Source organism: Mesoplodon densirostris, chromosome 4 (genome assembly GCF_025265405.1).
Source record: "Mesoplodon densirostris isolate mMesDen1 chromosome 4, mMesDen1 primary haplotype, whole genome shotgun sequence".
Taxonomy (NCBI): Eukaryota; Metazoa; Chordata; class Mammalia; order Artiodactyla; family Ziphiidae; genus Mesoplodon; species Mesoplodon densirostris.
Window position 1 is genome coordinate 94,904,428 of NC_082664.1, and position 21,117 is coordinate 94,925,544.

General features: G+C 39.2%; 1 protein-coding gene across 5 annotated transcripts in view; it reads right to left on the reverse strand.

Moving 5' to 3' along the window:
- The window catches only part of ATP8B4 (ATPase phospholipid transporting 8B4 (putative)), a 267,404-nt gene that overhangs the window by 240,972 nt on the left and 5,315 nt on the right, over positions 1 to 21,117 (reverse strand). For all 5 annotated transcript variants that reach the window (XM_060096819.1, XM_060096817.1, XM_060096815.1 and 2 more), the window contains exon 2: positions 2,515 to 2,583. In XM_060096819.1, the coding sequence (XP_059952802.1) occupies positions 2,515 to 2,583 (69 nt within the window). The remainder of the gene's footprint in view (positions 1 to 2,514; positions 2,584 to 21,117) is intronic.

The following is a 21,117-nucleotide window of genomic DNA, read 5'->3' on the forward strand; positions in this document are numbered from 1 at the left end:
AATAGATTTAGGAGCTGGACTGGACTTTTCCAAAATTCAATATAATGAAAATCTATTCTAAATCTAAAAGAAAATAAAGGGATTAAAAGCCAAACACAATGTGTGAACATTGGTTAAATATTGTACCAAAAATAAAAACAAGCTCTGAGACATGAGACATGGGGACAATTGGGAAAACTGAAAACTGGAATGTATGTTACTTATTCATCAATGTTACATTTCTTAGGTGTGGTGATGATATTGTAGTTAAATAGGAGAATGTCCTTGTTCTTAGGAGATCTGTACTGAAATATTTGGGGTGGAATAGGGAGGGTGGGAGGGAGATGCAAGAGGAAGGGGATATGGGAATATATGTATACATATAGCTGATTCACTTTGTTATACAGCAGAAACTAACACAACATTGTAAAGCAATTATACTCCAATAAAGAGGTTTAAAAAATATTTGGGGGTAAGAGTCATGATGTCTACAACTTACTTTCAAATATCCTAATGACAACAAAAAGTGTATGTGTGTGCATGTGTGTAGGTGTGTGCTGGTGGCAGTGAGGGGGAGGAGAGGAGGCAAATGTGGCAAAATGGTAATAATTGTAGAATTTAGGTGAAAGGTATTTGGGTGTTTACCATTCTTTTAATTTTGTTGTAAAATCCAACATTTTCAAAATTAAAAGTTAGAGGAAAATGTAAAAAAGAATAATGTTATAGAGAAAGGTTTAAAGACAGAAAAAGTATCTACGATTACAGTATTATGTTTTAAAAGCAGGTTCAAAGTAATGCACACCACAGTTCCATTTGGGAATATATGGATGAATATACATTAATGTATTAATAGAGGTCACTGAATTGGAGCCCTCTAAATTGTGCAGCTTGGCAGTCTGGAGTGTTTATCTCTGGATTGTCCAATTACAGTCACTTCTATTTTCTTATTTTTATTTATAAAAAATTGCTTATTTTATACATTTACATTCACATATATGTACAAATTATTTTAAAAGAGTGAGAATGAACTTATCAAAACCTTGCAACAATATATTCTGTTGGAAACTTGTCCCTGTCAAAACTGGTCAATCTATTGTTTACACTATTAAGATTATACCAGTGACTGGATATAAATAAATCATTTTATTTGAAAAAGAAAAAAACGATGACAATAATTCTAGACTCTTAAATTGGCACTGGGAATATGAAAGTATTGTCCCAGAGGGCACAACTAATGACCTATGTGTGCAAATTACATTGAGACAGATTTCAGCTCATTATGAGACTGAACATTGCAATCAATGTATCCAACAAGGGAACAGACTGAACCATGAAATAATTGCCTATCAAAATAGCTTAACCACCTGTCAGAGATATGATTAGAAGGAGGGATAGGGTATTAGATATACTCTAATCCAGCCTTTGGTCTCTAACAAGTCCATAGTCAAAAATAAAGAAAATAGGGACTTCCCTGATGGTCCAGTGGTAAAGAATTTGCCTTCCAATGCAGGTAATGCGGGTTCGATCCCTGGTCAGGGAACTAAGATCCCACATGCCGTGAGGAAACTAAGCCCACTTGCCACAACTACTGAGCTTGCACGCCTCAACTAGAGAGCCCACATGTTGCCAGCTACAGAGCCCCTGCACCCTGGAGCCTGCATGTCATAACTAGAGAAAAGAAAACCCGCATGCCACAACTAGAGAGAAGCCTGCACACCTCAACAAAGTGACCGCGCACAAAAGCAAAAGATCCTGCAGGCCTCAATGAAGATCCCGTGTACCACAACTAAGACCCAATGCAGCCATTTAAAAAATAATTAATTAATTAATTAAAGTTTTTAACATAATAAAGAAAATAGCAGTAATAAATTGAATACATTTACATTGAAGGAAAAACTACACAATACTCTGTTGCTGACTAACAAGACATAAGACAAGATTAATACTCTCTGGTCAGGATGCTGTATTGTTTAAAATTGGAATACTATTAACACTGTTCAGCTAGACCAATTACTCAACCAAAATCAAAGTGTGTTACTTGCCATCATGAACCCAAATTATTTCTAAACATATGAACTTAGTCTTAAGTGTTGGTGTATTCATACAAGGGAATACTGTTTTAAAAGAAAAAAATGAAGAAGAACAAACTACTGATACATACAACCATATGGATATATGTCAAAAAAACCTTATGCTGAGTGAAAGAAGCAAAATACAAGAATACATGCCGTATGATTTCATTTATATCGATTTCAAAAACAGGCAAAACCAATCTGATAGAAATCAGAAGGTGGTTGTGTAGAACACAGGGAGAATGAATAAAAAGGGGCACAAGGGAAATTTCTCAGGTGATAGAAATGTTCTAACTCTTGCTTTTTGGTGGTAATTACACATTTACATACAGCCTTTAAAGCTCATCAAATGGAACACTTAAGATCTGTGTGGTTTTTGTTTATAAATTACACCTCCGTGAAATTAAAATAAATATTAAAAAATCATATTTGCTTTGTGTCACCTAAAGAACTCAGTACTTACCAAGTGATTTCTTTTTACTGCAGAACATTATTGCACCTGATTTTTTTTCACCAGGCCTCAACAGCTGGCCTACATAAGAAAATAAGAAATGTACACAACATTAGTATTTGAGAAATGCTCATTAACCATAAATTGCCATCATTCAGCTTTCTTCCTAGTCAAATCTAGATGACTAGGAAGTCCTTAACACAATAAGGAATAATAGACTCCATTTATGAGACTTAAATCTAACAAGATAAGAATAATTCTATAACTCACAGACATAGAAAACAAACTTATGGTTACCAAAGGAGAAAGGGGGAATGGATAAATTAGGAGTTCAGGATTAAAATATACACACTACTATATATAAAATATATAACCAACAAGGACCTGCTGTATAGTACAGGAATTATATTCAATATCTTGTAATAACCTATAATGGAAAAGAATCTAAAAAAGAATATATATATATATATATATATATGAATTACTTTGCTGTACACCTGAAACTAACACACCATTTTAAATCAATTATATTTCAATAAAAAAAATTTTTAAGGAAACAAATAATTCTATACAAAAATTATCTATTTGTATTATGGTGGCTATATAGAACAATGTAAGGTAAGCACAAGTATAACATTCAATTTGGCATTAAAATGGAGCCAAATGTTCTAACATATCCAAAACCCTGTGAATCAGACTATCTCAGAGGTGACACTCCATTACCTGCCTTTTATTCAAGTACCAAAAGTAATTCCTTCCCAAAACAGTCACCCAAATCCAGGAAGTGCAGAGTCCCATATAGAATTAATTGAAGAAGGAACACGCCAAGACACATAGTAATCAAATTGACAAAAACTAAAGACAAAGAGAAAATATCCAAAGTAACAAAGGAAAAGCAACAAATAACATACAAGGGAATCCCCATGAGACTATCAGCTGATTTTTCAGCAGAAACTCTACATACAGGCCAGAAGGGAGTGGCACAATACATTAAAAGTGATGTAAGGGAAAAACCTACAACCAAGAATAATCTACCCAGCATGTCTCTCATTCAGAATTGATTGCAAAATCAAAAGCTAGAAGAATTCAGCACCACCAAATGAGCATTACAACAAATGCTAAAGGAACTCTTTCAATAGAAGAGGCAACAACTAGAAACAGGAAAATTACAAAATGGTAAAGCTCACGAGTACAGGCGAACATACAGTAAGGGTAGGAAATAATCTACACACAAATATGATATCAAAACAGTAATTGTGAGAGGAGGAGAGCAAAAATGCAGGATATTTGAGATGCATTTGAAATTAAGAGACCAGCAACTTAAAACAATCATGTATACATATAGACTGCTATATCGAAACCACATGGTAGCCACAAATGAAAAATCTATAATAGATATACACACAAAAAAGAAAAAGAATCCAAACACAACAATATAATCATCAAGTCACAAGAGAGGGGAACAAAAGAGAAAAGGAATAAAAAAGACCTACAAAAACAAATCCAAAATACTTTTTAAATGGCAATAAGAACATACATATCAATAATTAACTTAAATGTAAACAGATTAAATGCTCAAACCAAAAGAAATAGACTGGCTGAATGAATACAAAAATAAGACCCACATATATGTTGTCTATAAGAGACCCACTTCAGATCTAGAGACACAAACAGACTGAAAGTGAGGGGACGGAAAAAGGTATTCCATGCAAATGCAAATCAAAAGAAAGCTGGAGTAGCAATACTCATATCAGACAAAATAGAGTTTAAAATAAAGACTGTTACAATAGACAAATGACACTACATAATGATCAAGGGCTCAATCGAAGAAGAAGATATAATAATTATAAATATATATGCACTCAACAGAGGAACACCTCAATATATAAGGCAAATGTTAACAGACATAAAGGAGAAATGGACAGTAATACAATAATAGAGGGGGACTTTAGCACTCCACTTATATCAATGGACAGATCATCCAGACAGGAAATCAATAAGGAAACACAGGCCTTAAATAATACATTAGAACACATGGACTTAATTGATATTTACAGAGTGCTCCATCCAAAAGCAGAAGAATACACCTTTTTTTCAAGTGTACATGGAACACTCTCCAGAACAGATCACATGCTGGGCCACAAAGGAAGTCTTGGTAAACTTAAGAAAACTGAAATCATATCAAGCATGTTTTCTGACCACTACACTATGAGATTAGAAATCAATTACAAGAAAAAAATGCAAAAAACACAAACAGGGCTTCCCTGGTGGCACAGTGGTTGAGAGTCCGCCTGCCGACACAGGGGACATGGGTTCGTGCCCCGGTCCGGGAAGATCCCACATGCCATGGAGCGGCTGGGCCCGTGAGCCATGGCTGCTGAGCCTGCACGTCTGGAGCCTGTGCTCCTCAACGGGAGAGGCCACAGCAGTGAGAGGCCCGCGTACCGCAAAACAAAACAAAACAAAACAAAACAAAAACACAAACACATAGAGGCTAAACAATATGCTATTAAACAACTGATGGATCACTGAAGAAATCAAAGAGGAAATAAAAAGAATACCTAGAGACAAATGAAAATGAAAACACAACAATCCAAAACCTATGGGATGTGGCAAAAGCAGTTCTTAGATGGAAGTTTATTGTGATACAAGCTTACTTCAGGAAACAAGAAAAATCTCAAACAAACAACTTAACCTTACACCTAAAGCAACTAGAGAAAGAAGAACAAATAAAACCCAAAGTTAGCAGAAGGAAAGAAATCATAAAGATCAGAGCAGAAATAAATGAAATAGAGACAAAGAAAACAATGGCAAAGACCAATAAACTAAGAGTTGAAAAGATAAACAAAATTAATAACACTTTAGCCAGAGTCATCAAGAAAAAAAAGGGAGAGGGTCCAAATCAATAAAATCAGAAATGAAAAGGAGAAATTACAACTGACACCACAGAAATTCAAAGGATCATAAGAGACTACTACAAGCAACTATACACCAATGAAAAGGACAACCTAGAAGAAATGGGCAAATTCTTAGAATGGTACAATCTCCCAAGACTGAATCAGTAAGAAATAGAAAATATGATGACCAATTCTATGTATTGAAATTGAATCTGTGATTAAAAACTCCCAACAAACAAAAGTCATGGAACAGATGGCTTCACAGGTGAATTCTATCAAACATTTAGAGAAGAGCTAACACCTATCCTGAAACTATTTCAAAAAATTGCAGAGGAAGAAACACTCCCAAATTCATTCTATGTGGCCACCATCATCCTGATACCAAAACCAGACAAAGATACCATCAAAAAGAGAAAATTACAGGTCAATATCACTGATGAACATAGACATAAAAATCCTCAACAAATACTAGCAAACCAAACCCAGTAATACCTTAAAAGGATCATACACCATAATCAAGAGGGATTTATCCCAAGGATGCAAGGATTTTTTAATATCTGCAAATCAATCAGTGTGATATACCACATTAACAAATGGAAGAATAAAAACCATATGATCAGACTTCCGGGTAAGATGGCGGAAGAGTAAGACGCGGAGATCACCTTCCTCCCCACAGATACACCAGAAATACAGCTACACGTGCAACAACTCCTACAGAACACCTACTGAACGCTGGCAGAAGACCCCAGACCTCCCAAAAGGCAAGAAACTCCCCACATACCTGGGTAGGGCAAAGCAGAGAGATTCCCGCACAGAGGAGCGGTGCCGAGCGGCACTCACCAGCCCGAGAGGCTTGTCTGCTCCCCCGCCGGGGCGGGAGGCGCTGGAGCTGAGGCTCGGGCTTCGGTCAGAGCGCAGGGAGAGGACTGGGACTGGCGGCGAGAACTCAGCCTGAAGGGGGCTGGTGTGCCGCGGCTGGCCGGGAGGGAGTCCGGGAAAACTCTGGAGCTGCCGAAAAGGCAGGAGACTTTTTCTTCCCTCTTGGTTTCCTGGTGCGCGAGGAGAGGGGATTAAGAGCGACGCGTAAAGGAGCTCCAGAGACGGGCGCGAGTCGCGGCTGAAAGCGCGGAGCCCAGGGACGGGCGTGGGACGCTGGGGCTGCTGCTGCCGCCGCCAAGAAGCCTGTGTGCGAGCGCAGGTCACTGTCCACGCTGCCCTTCCGGGAGCCTGTGCAGCCTGCCACTGCCGGGGTCCCGGGATCCAGGGGCGGCTTCCCTGGGAGAACGCACGGCGCGCCTCGGGCTGGTGCAACGTCACGCCGACCTCTGCCGCTGCAGGCTCGCCCCGCACTCCGTGCCCCTCCCTCCCGCCCGGCCTGAGTGAGCCAGAGTCCCCGAAGAGGCTGCTCCTTTAACCCTGTCCTGTCTGAGCGAAGAACAGACGCCCTCCGGCGACCTACACGCAGAGGCGGGGCCCAATCCAAAGCTGAGACCCAGGAGCTGTGAGAACAAAGAAGAGAAAGGGAAACCTCTCCCAGCAGCCTCAGAAGCAGCGGATTAAAGCTCCACAATCAACTTCATGTACCCTGCATCTGTGGAATACATGAATAGACAACAAATCATCCCAAATTGAGGAGCCAGGAGTCAGTGCTGTGCCTCTGAGGTGGGAGAGCCAACTTCAGGACACTGGTCCACAAGAGACCTCCCAGCTCCACATAATATCAAACGGCGAAAATCTTCCAGAGATCTCCATCTCAACACCAGCACCCAGCTTCACTCAACGACCAGCAAGCTACAGTGCTGGACACCCTATGCCAAACAACTAGCAAGACAGGAACACAACGCCACCCATTAGCAGAGAGGCTTCCTCAAATCATAAAAAGTCCGCAAACACCCCAAAACACACCACCAGACGTGGACCTGCCCACCAGAAAGACAAGATCCAGCCTCATCCACCAGAACACAGGCAGTACTCCCCTCCACCAAGAAGCCTACACAACCCACTAAACCAACCTTAGCCACTGGGGACAGACACCAAAAACAACGGGAACTACGAACCTGCAGCCTGCAAAAAGGAGACCCCAAACACAGTAACATAAGCAAAATGAGAAGACAGAAAAACACACAGCAGGAGAAGGAGCAAGATAAAAACCCACCAGACCTAACAAATGAAGAGGTAATAGGCAGTCTATCTGAAAAACAATTCAGAATAATGATGGTAAAGATGATCCAAAATCTTGGAAATAGAATAGACAAAATGCAAGAAACAGTTAACAAGGACCTAGAAGAACTAAAGATGAATCAAGCATCGATTAAAAACACAATAAATGAAATAAAAAATACTCTAGATGGGGCCTCCCTGGTGGCGCAGTGGTTAAGAGTCCGCCTGCCGATGCAGGGGATACGGGTTCGTGCCCCGGTCTGGGAGGATCCCATATGCCGCGGAGCGGCTGGGCCCGTGAGCCATGGCCGCTGGGCCTGCGCATCCGGAGCCTGTGCTCCGCAACGGGAGAGGCCACAACAGTGAGAGGCCCGCATACAGCAAAAAGAAAAAAAAAAAAAATACTCTAGATGGGATCAATAGCAGAATAACTGAGGCAGAAGAACGGATAAGTGAGGTGGAAGATAAAATAGTGGAAATAACTGCTGCACAGCAAAATAAAGAAAAAAGAATGAAAAGAACAGAGGACAGTCTCAGAGACCTCTGGGACAACATTAAACGCACCAACATTCGAATTATAGGGGTTCCAGAAGAAGAAGAGAAAAAGAAAGGGACTGAGAAAATATTTGAAGAGATTATAGTTGAAAACTTCCCTAATATGGGAAAGGAAATAGTTAATCAAGTCCAGGAGGCACAGAGAGTCCCATACAGAATAAATCCAAGGAGAAATACACCAAGACACATATTAATCAAACTGTCAAAAATTAAACACAAAGAAATCATATTAAAAGCAGCAAGGCAAAAACAACAAATAACACACAAGGGAATCCCCATCAGGATAACAGCTGATCTCTCAGCAGAAACTCTACAAGCCAGAAGGGAGTGGCAGGACATACTTAAAGTGATGAAGGAGAAAAACCTGCAACCAAGATTACTCTACCCAGCAAGGATCTCATTCAGATTTGATGGAGAAATTAAAACCTTTACAGACAAGCAAAAGCTGAGAGAGTTCAGCACCACCAAACCAGCTTTACAACAAATGCTAAAGGAACTTCTCTAGGCAAGAAACACAACAGAAGGAAAAGAACTACAATAACGAACCCAAAACAATTAAGAAAATGGGAGTAGGAACATACATATCAATAATTACCTTAAATGTAAATGGACTAAATGCTCCCACCAAAAGACACAGACTGGCTGAATGGATACAAAAACAAGACCCATATATATGCTGTCTACAAGAGACCCACTTCAGACCTAGAGACACATACAGACTGAAAGTAAGGGGTGGAAAAAGATATTCCATGCAAATGGAAACCAAAAGAAAGCTGGAGTAGCAATTCTCATATCAGACAAAATAGACTTTAAAATAAAGACTACTAGAAGAGACAAAGAAGGACACTACATAATGATCAAGGGATCAATCCAAGAAGAAGATATAACAATTGTAAATATTTATGCACCAAACATAGGAGCACCTCAATACATAAGGGAAATATTAACAGCCATAAAGGGAGAAATCGACAGTAACACAATCATAGTAGGGGACTTTAACACCCCACTTTCACCAATGGACAGGTCATCCAAAATGAAAATAAAGAAGGAAACACAAGCTTTAAATGATACATTAAACAAGATGGACTTAATTGATATTTATAGGACATTCCATCCAAAAACAACAGAATACACATTTTTCTCAAGTGCTCATGGAACATTCTCCAGGATAGATCATATCTTGGGTCACAAATCAAGCCTTGGTAAATTTAAGAAAATTGAAATTGTATCAGGTATCTTTTCCGACCACAATGCTATGAGACTAGATATCAATTACAGGAAAAGAGCTGTAAAACATACAAACACATGGAGGCTAAACAATACACTACTTAATAACGAAGTGATCACTGAAGAAATCAAAGAGGAAATTAAAAAATACCTAGAAACAAATGACAATGGAGACACGATGACCCAAAACCTATGGGATGCAGCAAAAGCAGTTCTAAGAGGGAAGTTTATGGCAATACAATCCCACCTTAAGAAACAGGAAATATCTCGAATAAACAACCTAACCTTGCACCTAAAGCAATTAGAGAAAGAAGAACAAAAACATCCCAAAGTTAGCAGAAGGAAAGAAATCATAAAAATCAGATCAGAAATCAATGAAAAAGAAATGAAGGAAACGATAGCAAAGATCAATAAAACTAAAAGCTGGTTCTTTGAGAAGATAAACAAAATTGATAAACCATTAGCCAGACTCATCAAGAAAAAAAGGGAGAAGACTCAAATCAATAGAATTAGAAATGAAAAAGGAGAAGTAACAACTGACACTGCAGAAATACAAAAGATCATGAGAGATTACTATAAGCAACTCTATGCCAATAAAATGGACAACCTGGAAGAAATGGACAAATTCTTAGAAATGCACAACCTGCCAAGACTGAATCAGGAAGAAATAGAAAATATGAACAGACCAATCACAAGCACTGAAATTGAAACTGTGATTAAAAATCTTCCAACAAACAAAAGCCCAGGACCAGATGGCTTCACAGGCGAATTCTATCAAGCATTTAGAGAAGAGCTAACACCTATCCTTCTCAAACTCTTCCAAAATATAGCAGAGGGAGGCACACTCCCAAACTCATTCTACGAGGCCACCATCACCTTGATACCAAAACCAGACAAGGATGTCACAAAGAAAGAAAACTACAGGCCAATATCACTGATGAACATAGATGCAAAAATCCTCAACAAAATACTAGCAAACAGAATCCAACAGCACATTAAAAGGATCATACACCATGATCAAGTGGGGTTTATTCCAGGAATGCAAGGATTCTTCAATATATGCAAATCAATCAATGTGATACACCATATTAACAAACTGAAGGAGAAAAACCATATGATCATCTCAATAGATGCAGAGAAAGCTTTTGACAAAATTCAACACCCATTTATGATAAAAACCCTGCAGAAAGTAGGCATAGAGGGAACTTTCCTCAACATAATAAAGGCCATATATGACAAACCCACAGCCAGCATCGTCCTCAATGGTGAAAAACTGAAACCATTTCCACTAAGATCAGGAACAAGACAAGGTTGCCCACTCTCACCACTCTTATTCAACATAGTTTTGGAAGTTTTAGCCACAGCAATCAGAGAAGAAAAGGAAATAAAAGGAATCCAAATGGGAAAAGAAGAAGTAAAGCTGTCACTGTTTGCAGATGACATGATACTATACATAGAGAATCCTAAAGATGCTACCAGAAAACTACTAGAGCTAATCAATGAATTTGGTAAAGTTGCAGGATACAAAATTAATGCACAGAAATCTCTGGCATTCCTATATACTAATGATGAAAAATCTGAAAGTGAAATCAAGGAAACACTCCCATTTACCATTGCAACAAAAAGAATAAAATATCTAGGAATAAACCTACCTAAGGAGACAAAAGACCTGTATGCAGAAAATTATAAGACACTGATGAAAGAAATTAAAGATGATACAAATAGATGGAGAGATGTACCATGTTCTTGGATTGGAAGAATCAACATTGTGAAAATGACTCTACTACCCAAAGCAATCTACAGATTCAATGCAATACCTATCAAACTACCAATGGCATTTTTCACAGAACTAGAACAAAAAATTTCACAATTTGTATGGAAACACAAAAGACCCCGAATAGCCAAAGCAATCTTGAGAACGAAAAATGGAGCTGGAGGAATCAGGCTCCCTGACTTCAGACTATACTACAAAGCTACAGTAATCAAGACAGTATGGTACTGGCACAAAAACAGAAAGATAGATCAATGGAACAGGATAGAAAGCCCAGAGATAAACCCACGGACATATGGTCACCTTATCTTTGATAAAGGAGGCAGGAATGTACAGTGGAGAAAGGACAGTCTCTTCAATAAGTGGTGCTGGGAAAACTGGACAGGGACATGTAAAAGTATGAGATTAGATCACTCCCTAACACCATACACAAAAATTAGCTCAAAATGGATTAAAGACCTAAATGTAAGGCCAGACACTATCAAACTCCTAGAGGAAAACATAGGCAGAACACTCTATGACATAAATCACAGCAAGATCCTTTTTGACCCACCTCCTAGAGAAATGGAAATAAAGACAAAAATAAACACATGGGACCTAATGAAACTTCAAAGCTTTTGCACAGCAAAGGAAACCATAAACAAGACCAAAAGACAACCCTCAGAATGGGAGAAAATATTTGCAAATGAAGCAATTGACAAAGGATTAATCTCCAAAATTTATAAGCAGCTCATGCAGCTCAATAGCAAAAAAACAAACAACCCTATCCAAAAATGGGCAGGAGACCTAAATAGACATTTCTCCACAGAAGATATACAGACAGCCAACAAACACATGAAAGGATGCTCAACATCTTTACTCATTAGAGAAATGCAAATCAAAACTACAATGAGATATCATCTCACACCAGTCAGAATGGCCATCATCAAAAAATCTAGAAACAATAAATGCTGGCGAGAGTGTGGAAAAAAGGGAACACTCTTGCACTGCTGGTGGGAATGTGAATTGGTACAGCCACTATGGAGAACGGTATGGAGGTTCCTTAAAAAACTACAAATAGAACTACCATATGACCCAGCAATCCCACTACTGGGCATATACCCTGAGAAAACCATAATTCAAAAAGAGACATGTACCAAAATGTTCATAGCAGCCCTATTTACAATAGCCCGGAGATGGAAACAACCTAAGTGTCCATCATCGGATGAATGGGTAAAGAAGATGTGGCACATATATACAATGGAATATTACTCAGCCATAAAAAGAAATGAAATTGAGCTATTTGTAATGAGGTGGATGGACCTAGAGTCTGTCATACAGAGTGAAGTAAGTCAGAAAGAGAAAGACAAATACTGTATGCTGACACATATATATGGAATTTAAGAAAAAAATGTCATCAAGAACATAGGGGTAAGACAGGAATAAAGACACAGACCTACTAGAGCATGGACTTGAGGATATGGGGAGGGGGAAGGGTAAGCTGTGACAAAGTGAAAGAGCGGCATGGACATATATACACTACCAAATGTAAGGTAGATAGCTAGTGGGAAGCAGCCGCATAGCACAGGGAGATCAGCTCGGTTCTTTGTGACCGCCTGGAGGGGTGGGATAGGGAGGGTGGGAGGGAGACGCAAAAGGGAGGGGATATGGGAACGTATGTATATGTATAACTGATTAAATTTGTAAAATAAAAAATAAATAAATAAATAAAAACCATATGATCTAAATAGATGCAGAAAAAGCTTTTGACAAAATTCAACACCTATTTCTGATAAAAACCCTCCAGAATGTGGGCACAGAGGGAACCTACCTCAATATAATAAAGACCATATACCACAAACCTACAGCTAACATCATATTCAATGGTGAAAAAATGAAAGCATTTCCTCTAAGATCAAGAAAAAGACAAAGATGTCCACTCTCATCACTTTTATTCAACATAGTTTTGAAAGTCCTAGCCACAGCAATCAGAGAAGAAAAATAAATAAAAGGAATACAAACTGGAAAAGTAGTAAAACTGTCACTGTTTGCAGATGACATGATACTATACATAGAAAATCCTAAAGATGCTACCAGAAAACAACTAGAGCTCATCAATGAATTCAGTAAAGTTGCAGGAAAAAAAAAATACACAGAAATCTGGTGCAATCCTATACACTAATAATGAAAGATCAGAAAGAAAAATTAAGAAAACAATCCCATTTACCATCGCATCAAAAAGTATAAAATATTTAGGAATAAACCTACCTAACAAGGCAAAAGACCTGTACTCCAAAAACTATAAGATGCTGATGAAAGAAATCAAAGGAGACATAAACAGCTAGAAAGATATACCATGTTCTTTTTTTTTTTTTTTGTGGTACGCGGGCCTCTCACTGTTGTGGCCTCTCCCGTTGCGGAGCACAGGCTCTGGAGGCGCAGGCTCAGCGGCCATGGCTCACAGGCCCAGCCGCTCTGTGGCATGTGGGATCTTCCCGGACCAGGGCACAAACCCGTGTCCCCTGCATCGGCAGGCGGACTCTCAACCACTGCGCCACCAGGGAAGCCCATCCCATGTTCTTGATTTGGAAGAATCAAGACTGTCAAAATGACCACACTACCCAAGGCAGTTTACAAACTCAATTCAATCCCTATCAAATTACCAAAGGCATTTTTCACAGAACTAGAAGCAAAAATTTTAAAATTTGTATGGAAACATGAAAGACCTCAAATAGTGAAACCAATCTTGAGAAAGAAAAACAGTTGGAGGAATCAGGCTCCCTGGCTTAAGACTATGGTACAAAGCTACAGTAATCAAGACAATATGGTACTGGCTCAAAAACAGAGATATAGATCACTGAAACAGGATAAAAAGCCCAGAAATAAACTGACTTACCTATGGTCAATTAATCTATGACAAAGGAGGCAAGAATACAATGGAGAAAAGGCAGTCTTCAATAAGTGGTGCTGGGAAAACTGAACAGCTACATGTAAAAGAATGAAATTAGAGCATTCTCTAACATCATACACAAAAATAAACTCAAAATTGATTAAAGACCTAACTGTAAGGGCCAGATCCTATAAAACTCCTAGAGGAAAACATAGGCAGAACACTCTGCCATAAATTGCATCAATATCGATATCTATCTATCTATCTATCTATCTATATATATATATTCTTTTTCAGATTCTTTTCCCTTATAGATTATTACATACTACTGAGTATGGTTCCCTGTACTATACAGTAGGTCCTTGTTGGCTATCTATTTTATACACAGTAGTGTGTATATGTTAATGCCAGCCTCCCAATATAACCCTTCCCCCACCCTCTCTCCTATTTGGCAGCCATAAGTTTGTTTTCTGTGTCTGTGAGTCTCTTTCTGTTTGGAAATAAGATCATTTGTGTCTTTTTTTTCTTTTAGATGCCACACAGAAGTGATGTCATATGATATTTGTATTTCACTGTCTGGCTTACTTTACTTAGTATGATAATAGGCAAGGGAAACATAAGCAAAAAATGGAATTACATCAAACTAAAAAGCTTTTGCACAGTGAAAGAAACTATCAACAAAACAAAAAGGCTACCTACTGCACTGGAGAAGATATTTGTAAATGATATATCTGATAAGGGGTTAATATCCAAAATATACAAAGAACTCATACAACTCAACATCAAAAAAAAAAAAAAAACCAACCCCATTAAAAAATGGTCAGAAGACCCGAAGAGACATTTTTCCAAAGAAGACATACAGATGGCAAACAGACACATGAAAAGATGCTCAACATCACTAATCAGCAAGGTAATGCAAATCAAAACTACAGTGAGGGACTTCCCTTGTGGCTCAGTGGTTAAGAATCTGCCTGCCAATGCAGGGCACATGGGTTCAAGCCCTGTTCTGGGAAGATACCACATGCCGCAGAGCAACTAAGCCCATGTGCTATTAACTACTGAGCCTGCACTCTAGAGCCTGCAAGCCACAACTGCTGAGCCCATGTGCTGTAGCTACTGAAGCCCATGCTCTGCAACAAGAGAAGCCACCACAATGAGGAGCCTGCACACTGCAACGAAGAGTAACCCCTGCTCGGCGCAACTAGAGAAAGCCTGTGCGCAGCAACGAAGACCCAATGTAGCCAAAAATAAATAAATAAAAATAAATTTATTTTTTGAAAAAGACATTAAGCACCCCTATGTTCATCACAGCATTATTTACAATAGCCAATATATGGAAGCAACCTAAGCACCCATTGATAGATGAATGGATAACGAAGATGTGATGTATATATGTAATGGAATACTATTCAGCCATAAAAAGAATGAAATCTTGCCAGTTTTGACAATATAGAAGGACCTAGAGGGTATTATGCTAAGTGAAATAAGACAAATACTGTATGATTTCACTTACTGGGCAACACAAATGAACAAATATAACGAAACAGAAACAGACTCATAGGTACAGAGAACAAACAGGTAGTTGTGGGGGAGGGGGCGGGGGAGGGAGGATGAGTGAAATAGGGAGATTAAGAGGTATAAACTTCCAGTGACAAAATGAGTCATGAGGATGAAATGTACTGTGTGGGGAATATAGTCAATAGTAATATAATATCTCTGCATGGTGATAGATGGTAACTAGACTTATCATGATGATCATTTTGTAATGTACAGAAATATGTAATCACTGTGCTGTGCACCAGGAACTAACATAGTGTTGTAGGTCAGTTACACTTCAAAAAACAAACAACAAACTCACAGAAAAAGAGATCAGATTTGTGGTTACCAGAGGCAGGGGGTGGGAGGAAGGGGAATTGGATAAAAGTGATTAAAATGTACAAATTTCCAGTTAGAAGATAGTAAGTACTAGGGATGTAATGTACAACATGATTAATATAATTAACACTGCTGTGTGTTATATATAAAAGTCATTAAGAGAATAAATCCTGAGTTCTCATCACAAGAAAAACAACTTTTCAAAAATTTTTTATCTATATGAGATGATGGACGTTCACTAAATTTACTGTAGTAATCATTCCATGATGTGGGTCAAATCATTATGCTATACACCTTAAACTTATACAGTGCTGTATGTTAATTATTTCTCAATAAAACTGGAAGAAAAAAATTATTTAGAAATAAATAAATAGGGGGCAGAAATATGTCATTATTATCTTTTATTTTTTCCCTACATGTCTAATTTCCTTCACATGGCAAACTCTATTAAGGATTTAGAGTGAATAAATAAAGGGCTAACAAATAACTTCAACATTTAGAACCCAAAGGACCATGGAAATGAACTCAAGCACCTTTGCAAACACATGACAGGGTAGGCAGAGGTTCTGAATTCATACTCTTTAGGTTAGAAAGAGACATGACTTGTTTGTTCCTGCTCAAAGACATGGTGTGGCAGGATGCATTAAACACCCATGAAAGAAGAAACTGGTCAGTCATATGGAGACCAGAAAAGAGGAAGAGCAGCATTTATGGTTTAGCAGCTACAAGAAAGGAGGATGCAGAGGAATTTCATCAACACCTACTGTTCCATTACAAATTTCTAGTGTCTAAAAGGCCTGAAACCATCAATATTTCTCCCTGTTGTGCTCCCAGATTCATGAGTTCCCTTCCACCACCTCCAGGAAAAGCAGCAGCCCACTGAGGGAATAGCCACCCCTGGGGTGCCCCTGACAAGTAGGGCCATCAACACTTTGTAAAACCCACTGCTTTTCCAGAAACCAGTCACTAAGATTGATGAATGCAACAAGATGGGAGTACTGCTGCCAGGTGCTGCTAGAAGCAGGGATAGGTTCTCAAATATAACCCATCAATAACTCTTCTGTTCTTCTTCCCATGCCTTCTACCAACTGCCACCAAGGCTGCCTAAAACAATCCCCCCGCCCCCTCCTCACTGCTCCCCCTACCCCAGTTTTAGGCAGCAGATGCCTCTAGGACATGCCTGCTGACCAGTGACTGCTTTCCCCTGCATTCCTTCTAACAGGTTTCCCCGCTCCAGCCTTGGCCACCCATAGACTAGGGTCCACACTGAAGCCACAGTGATCTTTTTAAAAGTTAAATGGTATCATATCACACCCCTGCTTAAAACCCTTCAATAACGTCCCACTGGCCTTAGAAAAAAAGATCCAATTGCAGCATGACTCCTTGGCCCCTCTGCAACCTGGTCCCTGCTAGTCTTTCTACCCTGATTTCTCATCACTCTCCTTACAGCCCCCATTCTTCCTTGCTCCACCACCCCATGTCTGTACTACAGAAATAACTCAGCTTCTTTTTATTTGAGGGCCTTGACACATGCTCTTCTCTCTGCCTGTCATAATCTAACCCCATCACCAGCCCCTTCACCTGACTAACTTGTACTCATCTTTTCAATATCAACTCATACATCACTTCCTCTAGGAGTTCTCCCCTGGTCCCCCAAATCAGAGGTAAGAGCACCTCCTATGTGCTCCCACAGAATCCAGAACTTCCCATTTCAGAGCCCTTATCATTCTAGAATGTATTTGCCTATTATATTGGCTGCTTTCCCATTAGTCTACAAACTCCAGTGGGGCAGAGACCCAATCTGTCTTGTCCATAGTTGTATCTTCAGTGTCTAATGCACGCCTGGCATGTGGCAGTGCTCAATAAAAATTTGCTAAATGAAAGAATGATTAATGTTCTCAGTGTCTATGAGGAATGAAGCAAGGGCTTCCAGATGCTAAAAGGCATTTCCCTTTTAGCAACTATCCCTTCCTAGACCCCAACCCCAAGTTCAAGAACATCTTAGATCTTCCCAAACTGGGAACCGTCATGGCTTTCTTGGCTGCTCCCTACCTCTGGCTGGTCCCTATCGTCCTGTGCATCCCCCACCTCCAGCCTAGGAAGAACCTCAAAAAATGAGAAGTATTTGGTTAGCGATAAGAAGAGTGTTGCAGGCAAACTGAAGAGCACAAGAAAGGAGGAGGAATTTGCAAATCTTGGGGTAGAAGGGCAAGAGGAGGCACTCTGGCTCTAAAAGAAGATGAACAGAAAGGATCTTTTGAGGAAAAGCCTTTCTGTGAGAAATAACATGGACAAAAGCGGGTTTTTTATCCATGAGGGACTATCTTTGTTCCAACAAATAGTCACAACCAATACAAAATGGCAACATGGAGAAGGATGAATGGATTCTGTGACAATGACACCTTGATCTGGTGGCCCCATCTGGCCAGAGGGTTAAGGCTCATCAGCAAGTTCTAAGCCAACTAGTTAGGGCTTGAAAACTCTCTCTGGAGACTAAGTAAACATATTCTGTTTTCATGGGCTCAGAGTCCCTCGAGCTGGTGAAAAGCAGAATGATTCTTTAAGTAGGATGGCAAAAGGGACTCTCCACCCTGACAGGTGGCAATGAGAATGCAGGCAGAAGAAAGAAATTCAATCTCTCAGGAAGTTATTAGGAGTACCGGCCGCTGGCCAACCTTTTCTTTCTTTCTCCTTATCGGTTTGCTAGCTTGCTTTGAGGGATTAGCACTAACAGATAGCCAGAACAAAGGATGAACTTAAATATGTATTTGTGTAATATAAAGGTAACTAAAGAGAAAATATCCATGTAAACCTTCTCTTATTTTAGATCTTCTTATAAGCACTTTTCACTTTAAAAACCACTAGACAATTAAACATAAAGCAAAACCATATCCTTCCTAAAATTACCTTTAAACCATCCAATTATTTCTTTGCTTTTAATTTCTCTAATACCATCTTCCAAAGTATCTTTGAAACCTTTTATCTTTAAAATAATGAATAAATCCATTTTTTAAATTTTACCCATTTTTATTTTTGAAGAAAATATTCTCTATTTCATATTTAATCCAGAGTGATAATATAATTACAGTTGTACGAATTAAACAATATTTCTCTAAGGTTTGTGAAAAGTGTTTCTTATTAATGATCTTATTCAAGTGTTTTTACTCTCTAAGACATGTGGTTACAACAAAAACTAAGGATTCAAGTCCATGTTTCCTACAATCAAATCTTTTCCTTTTAATAGCAGCAACCCAGGTATATTTAATGGAGGATTTATACTAATGTAGCAGATTCTAGTGTAAATTTGAGGAAGTAAAATTTAGTCCTTTTACTGTTGTACACTTATCAATTCACCAAAATACCCCAGCTGACACTCGCTCCACCTCTAAAGGATGTCAGAGTAAAGAAAAAGCCATCTTTTATTGAACTTGCAGATCAGTGAGGGTCTATGGAAATACACTGAAAAAAATCAGGTGACAAAGAAGGATTTGTTAAAACGAAATCTAGCTCTAGAAGTAGGAACTTAGGATTTTGAAATTCAACATTTACAAGTACTGAAGCAAACATTGTTTACATAAAAACATTCCTCCTTTTATGAAATCACCCCGAAGCAGAAGAAATAGAAAAAGTTAAGTTGCTGAATATGTTTTATCTTACCCTCGCCTTCACCTTATGCAAGGGATTAAAATGGTGGTTTTCTTGTGTGAAAGTCTTAGTGGGTTTTTACAGAAAGACAGGTCTGGGGAAAGTAAGTAGAGAGGTAAATGTACCCAAAATAGCTAAGTGTTTCACGTATATTAATTCATTTAAGTGAGTACTTTTTTTGGAAAAGATTGAGAGTGACGCTTGCATGAAGAATTTGGGTTTTTTTACATTTCAAGTTCAGGTTTTGAATCTTGGTCACAGAAAGTAATTCTTCAAATGGAAAAAATGGCAAAGTAACGAGAAAACTCCAATTTGTTTAGGGAAGATAAGAAGTTGGTTTCAGATACCTTGAGATTGAGGATATAACAAGACATCCAAGTTGGAAATGCTACTTAAGCAGCTGTGAGCAGAAGAGTGCATACTGGTCATATTATGATTCCTCAAAGAGGTCCCTACTTATAGTGAAAATGGGTACACCTGCTTGTAGGTGACTCAACGGTTTAAGCCAAGGATTAAAATGGAGGTTCTCTTTAATGATCAGAGGCCATTCAACAATCAAGTTATTATAGTTAATTCCCCCTGCTCCAGTTCCACGATCACCAAGCAACCTACTGATAATAACTTGCTTTCCCCCAGAAGTCTGCCTACAGGGGAAGAATACACCAGTCATGCATGCTGAAGTGAACATTCTGGTCCTCCTGACAGTTATATATTATATATTTTCAATTAATAAATTGTCATTCATCTTACTCTAGATCATCAGTCTCCTGAGCTAATATTAGTCTTCCCCAGAAAGGTAGCTCTGTTTTTGGTATGCTGTTGACTTATGGTCCAAAGTCTACAGGACATATGACCCACTCTAGCCATAACAAACTCACCAACTGGCAACCAAGGGAACAGCCTGCTGACCTGCTCAAGGGGCAGCAGGATGTGGTGGCTGCAAGCTTGTCCTTTGGAGTCAAACACCTGATCTTGGATTCCTGCTTTTTCTACTAACATTACAGAATCCAGGGCAAGTAAGCTCTCTGAGCCTCAGAACATACCTGGACAGGTTGTTGGGGACAGTGACACATAATGAAAATGCTCATTAGATAGTTATCTTGAAGGCAGCCCTCTGAACTTCCCCTGTCAAAATGTCTATATACACATTAGGGTGAATTGAGGACAGTGAGTATAACCCCTGTAAGACATTCTGCAGCAAAATAAAGGAGGTAAGTGTGAATGGGTAATGAGGCTTTAAAGAGAAGATGTGCTTACAGTGGGAGGCCAGGGCCATGGCAATAAACTAAGGGGATAGAACCAGTGGGAAGACAGATTGAAAACATGAGGGAGAGTGACAGGAAGACAAAGGAATCAGAGGAGATTGGGAAAGAAAGGGAAGAGGTAGGGGCCAGGACAGTGGGGGAAGAGACAGGAAGAGGAATTGAAGCCAGAGAGTAGCGCAGGCAGATTCTTGGCAGCTCTCGTTCCTTGCCCAGAGTGCTGCTCAGGGAGCGCCCCTAGGCCTGGCTTCAACTCAGGGTCAAGGGAGGAGCTGGGGTGTCCCCGCAGGGGCATGCATCCTCTACGTCCTTTGAGCAGTGGGTCCTCTCCAGTTCTCAGGACTCAGGGACAAG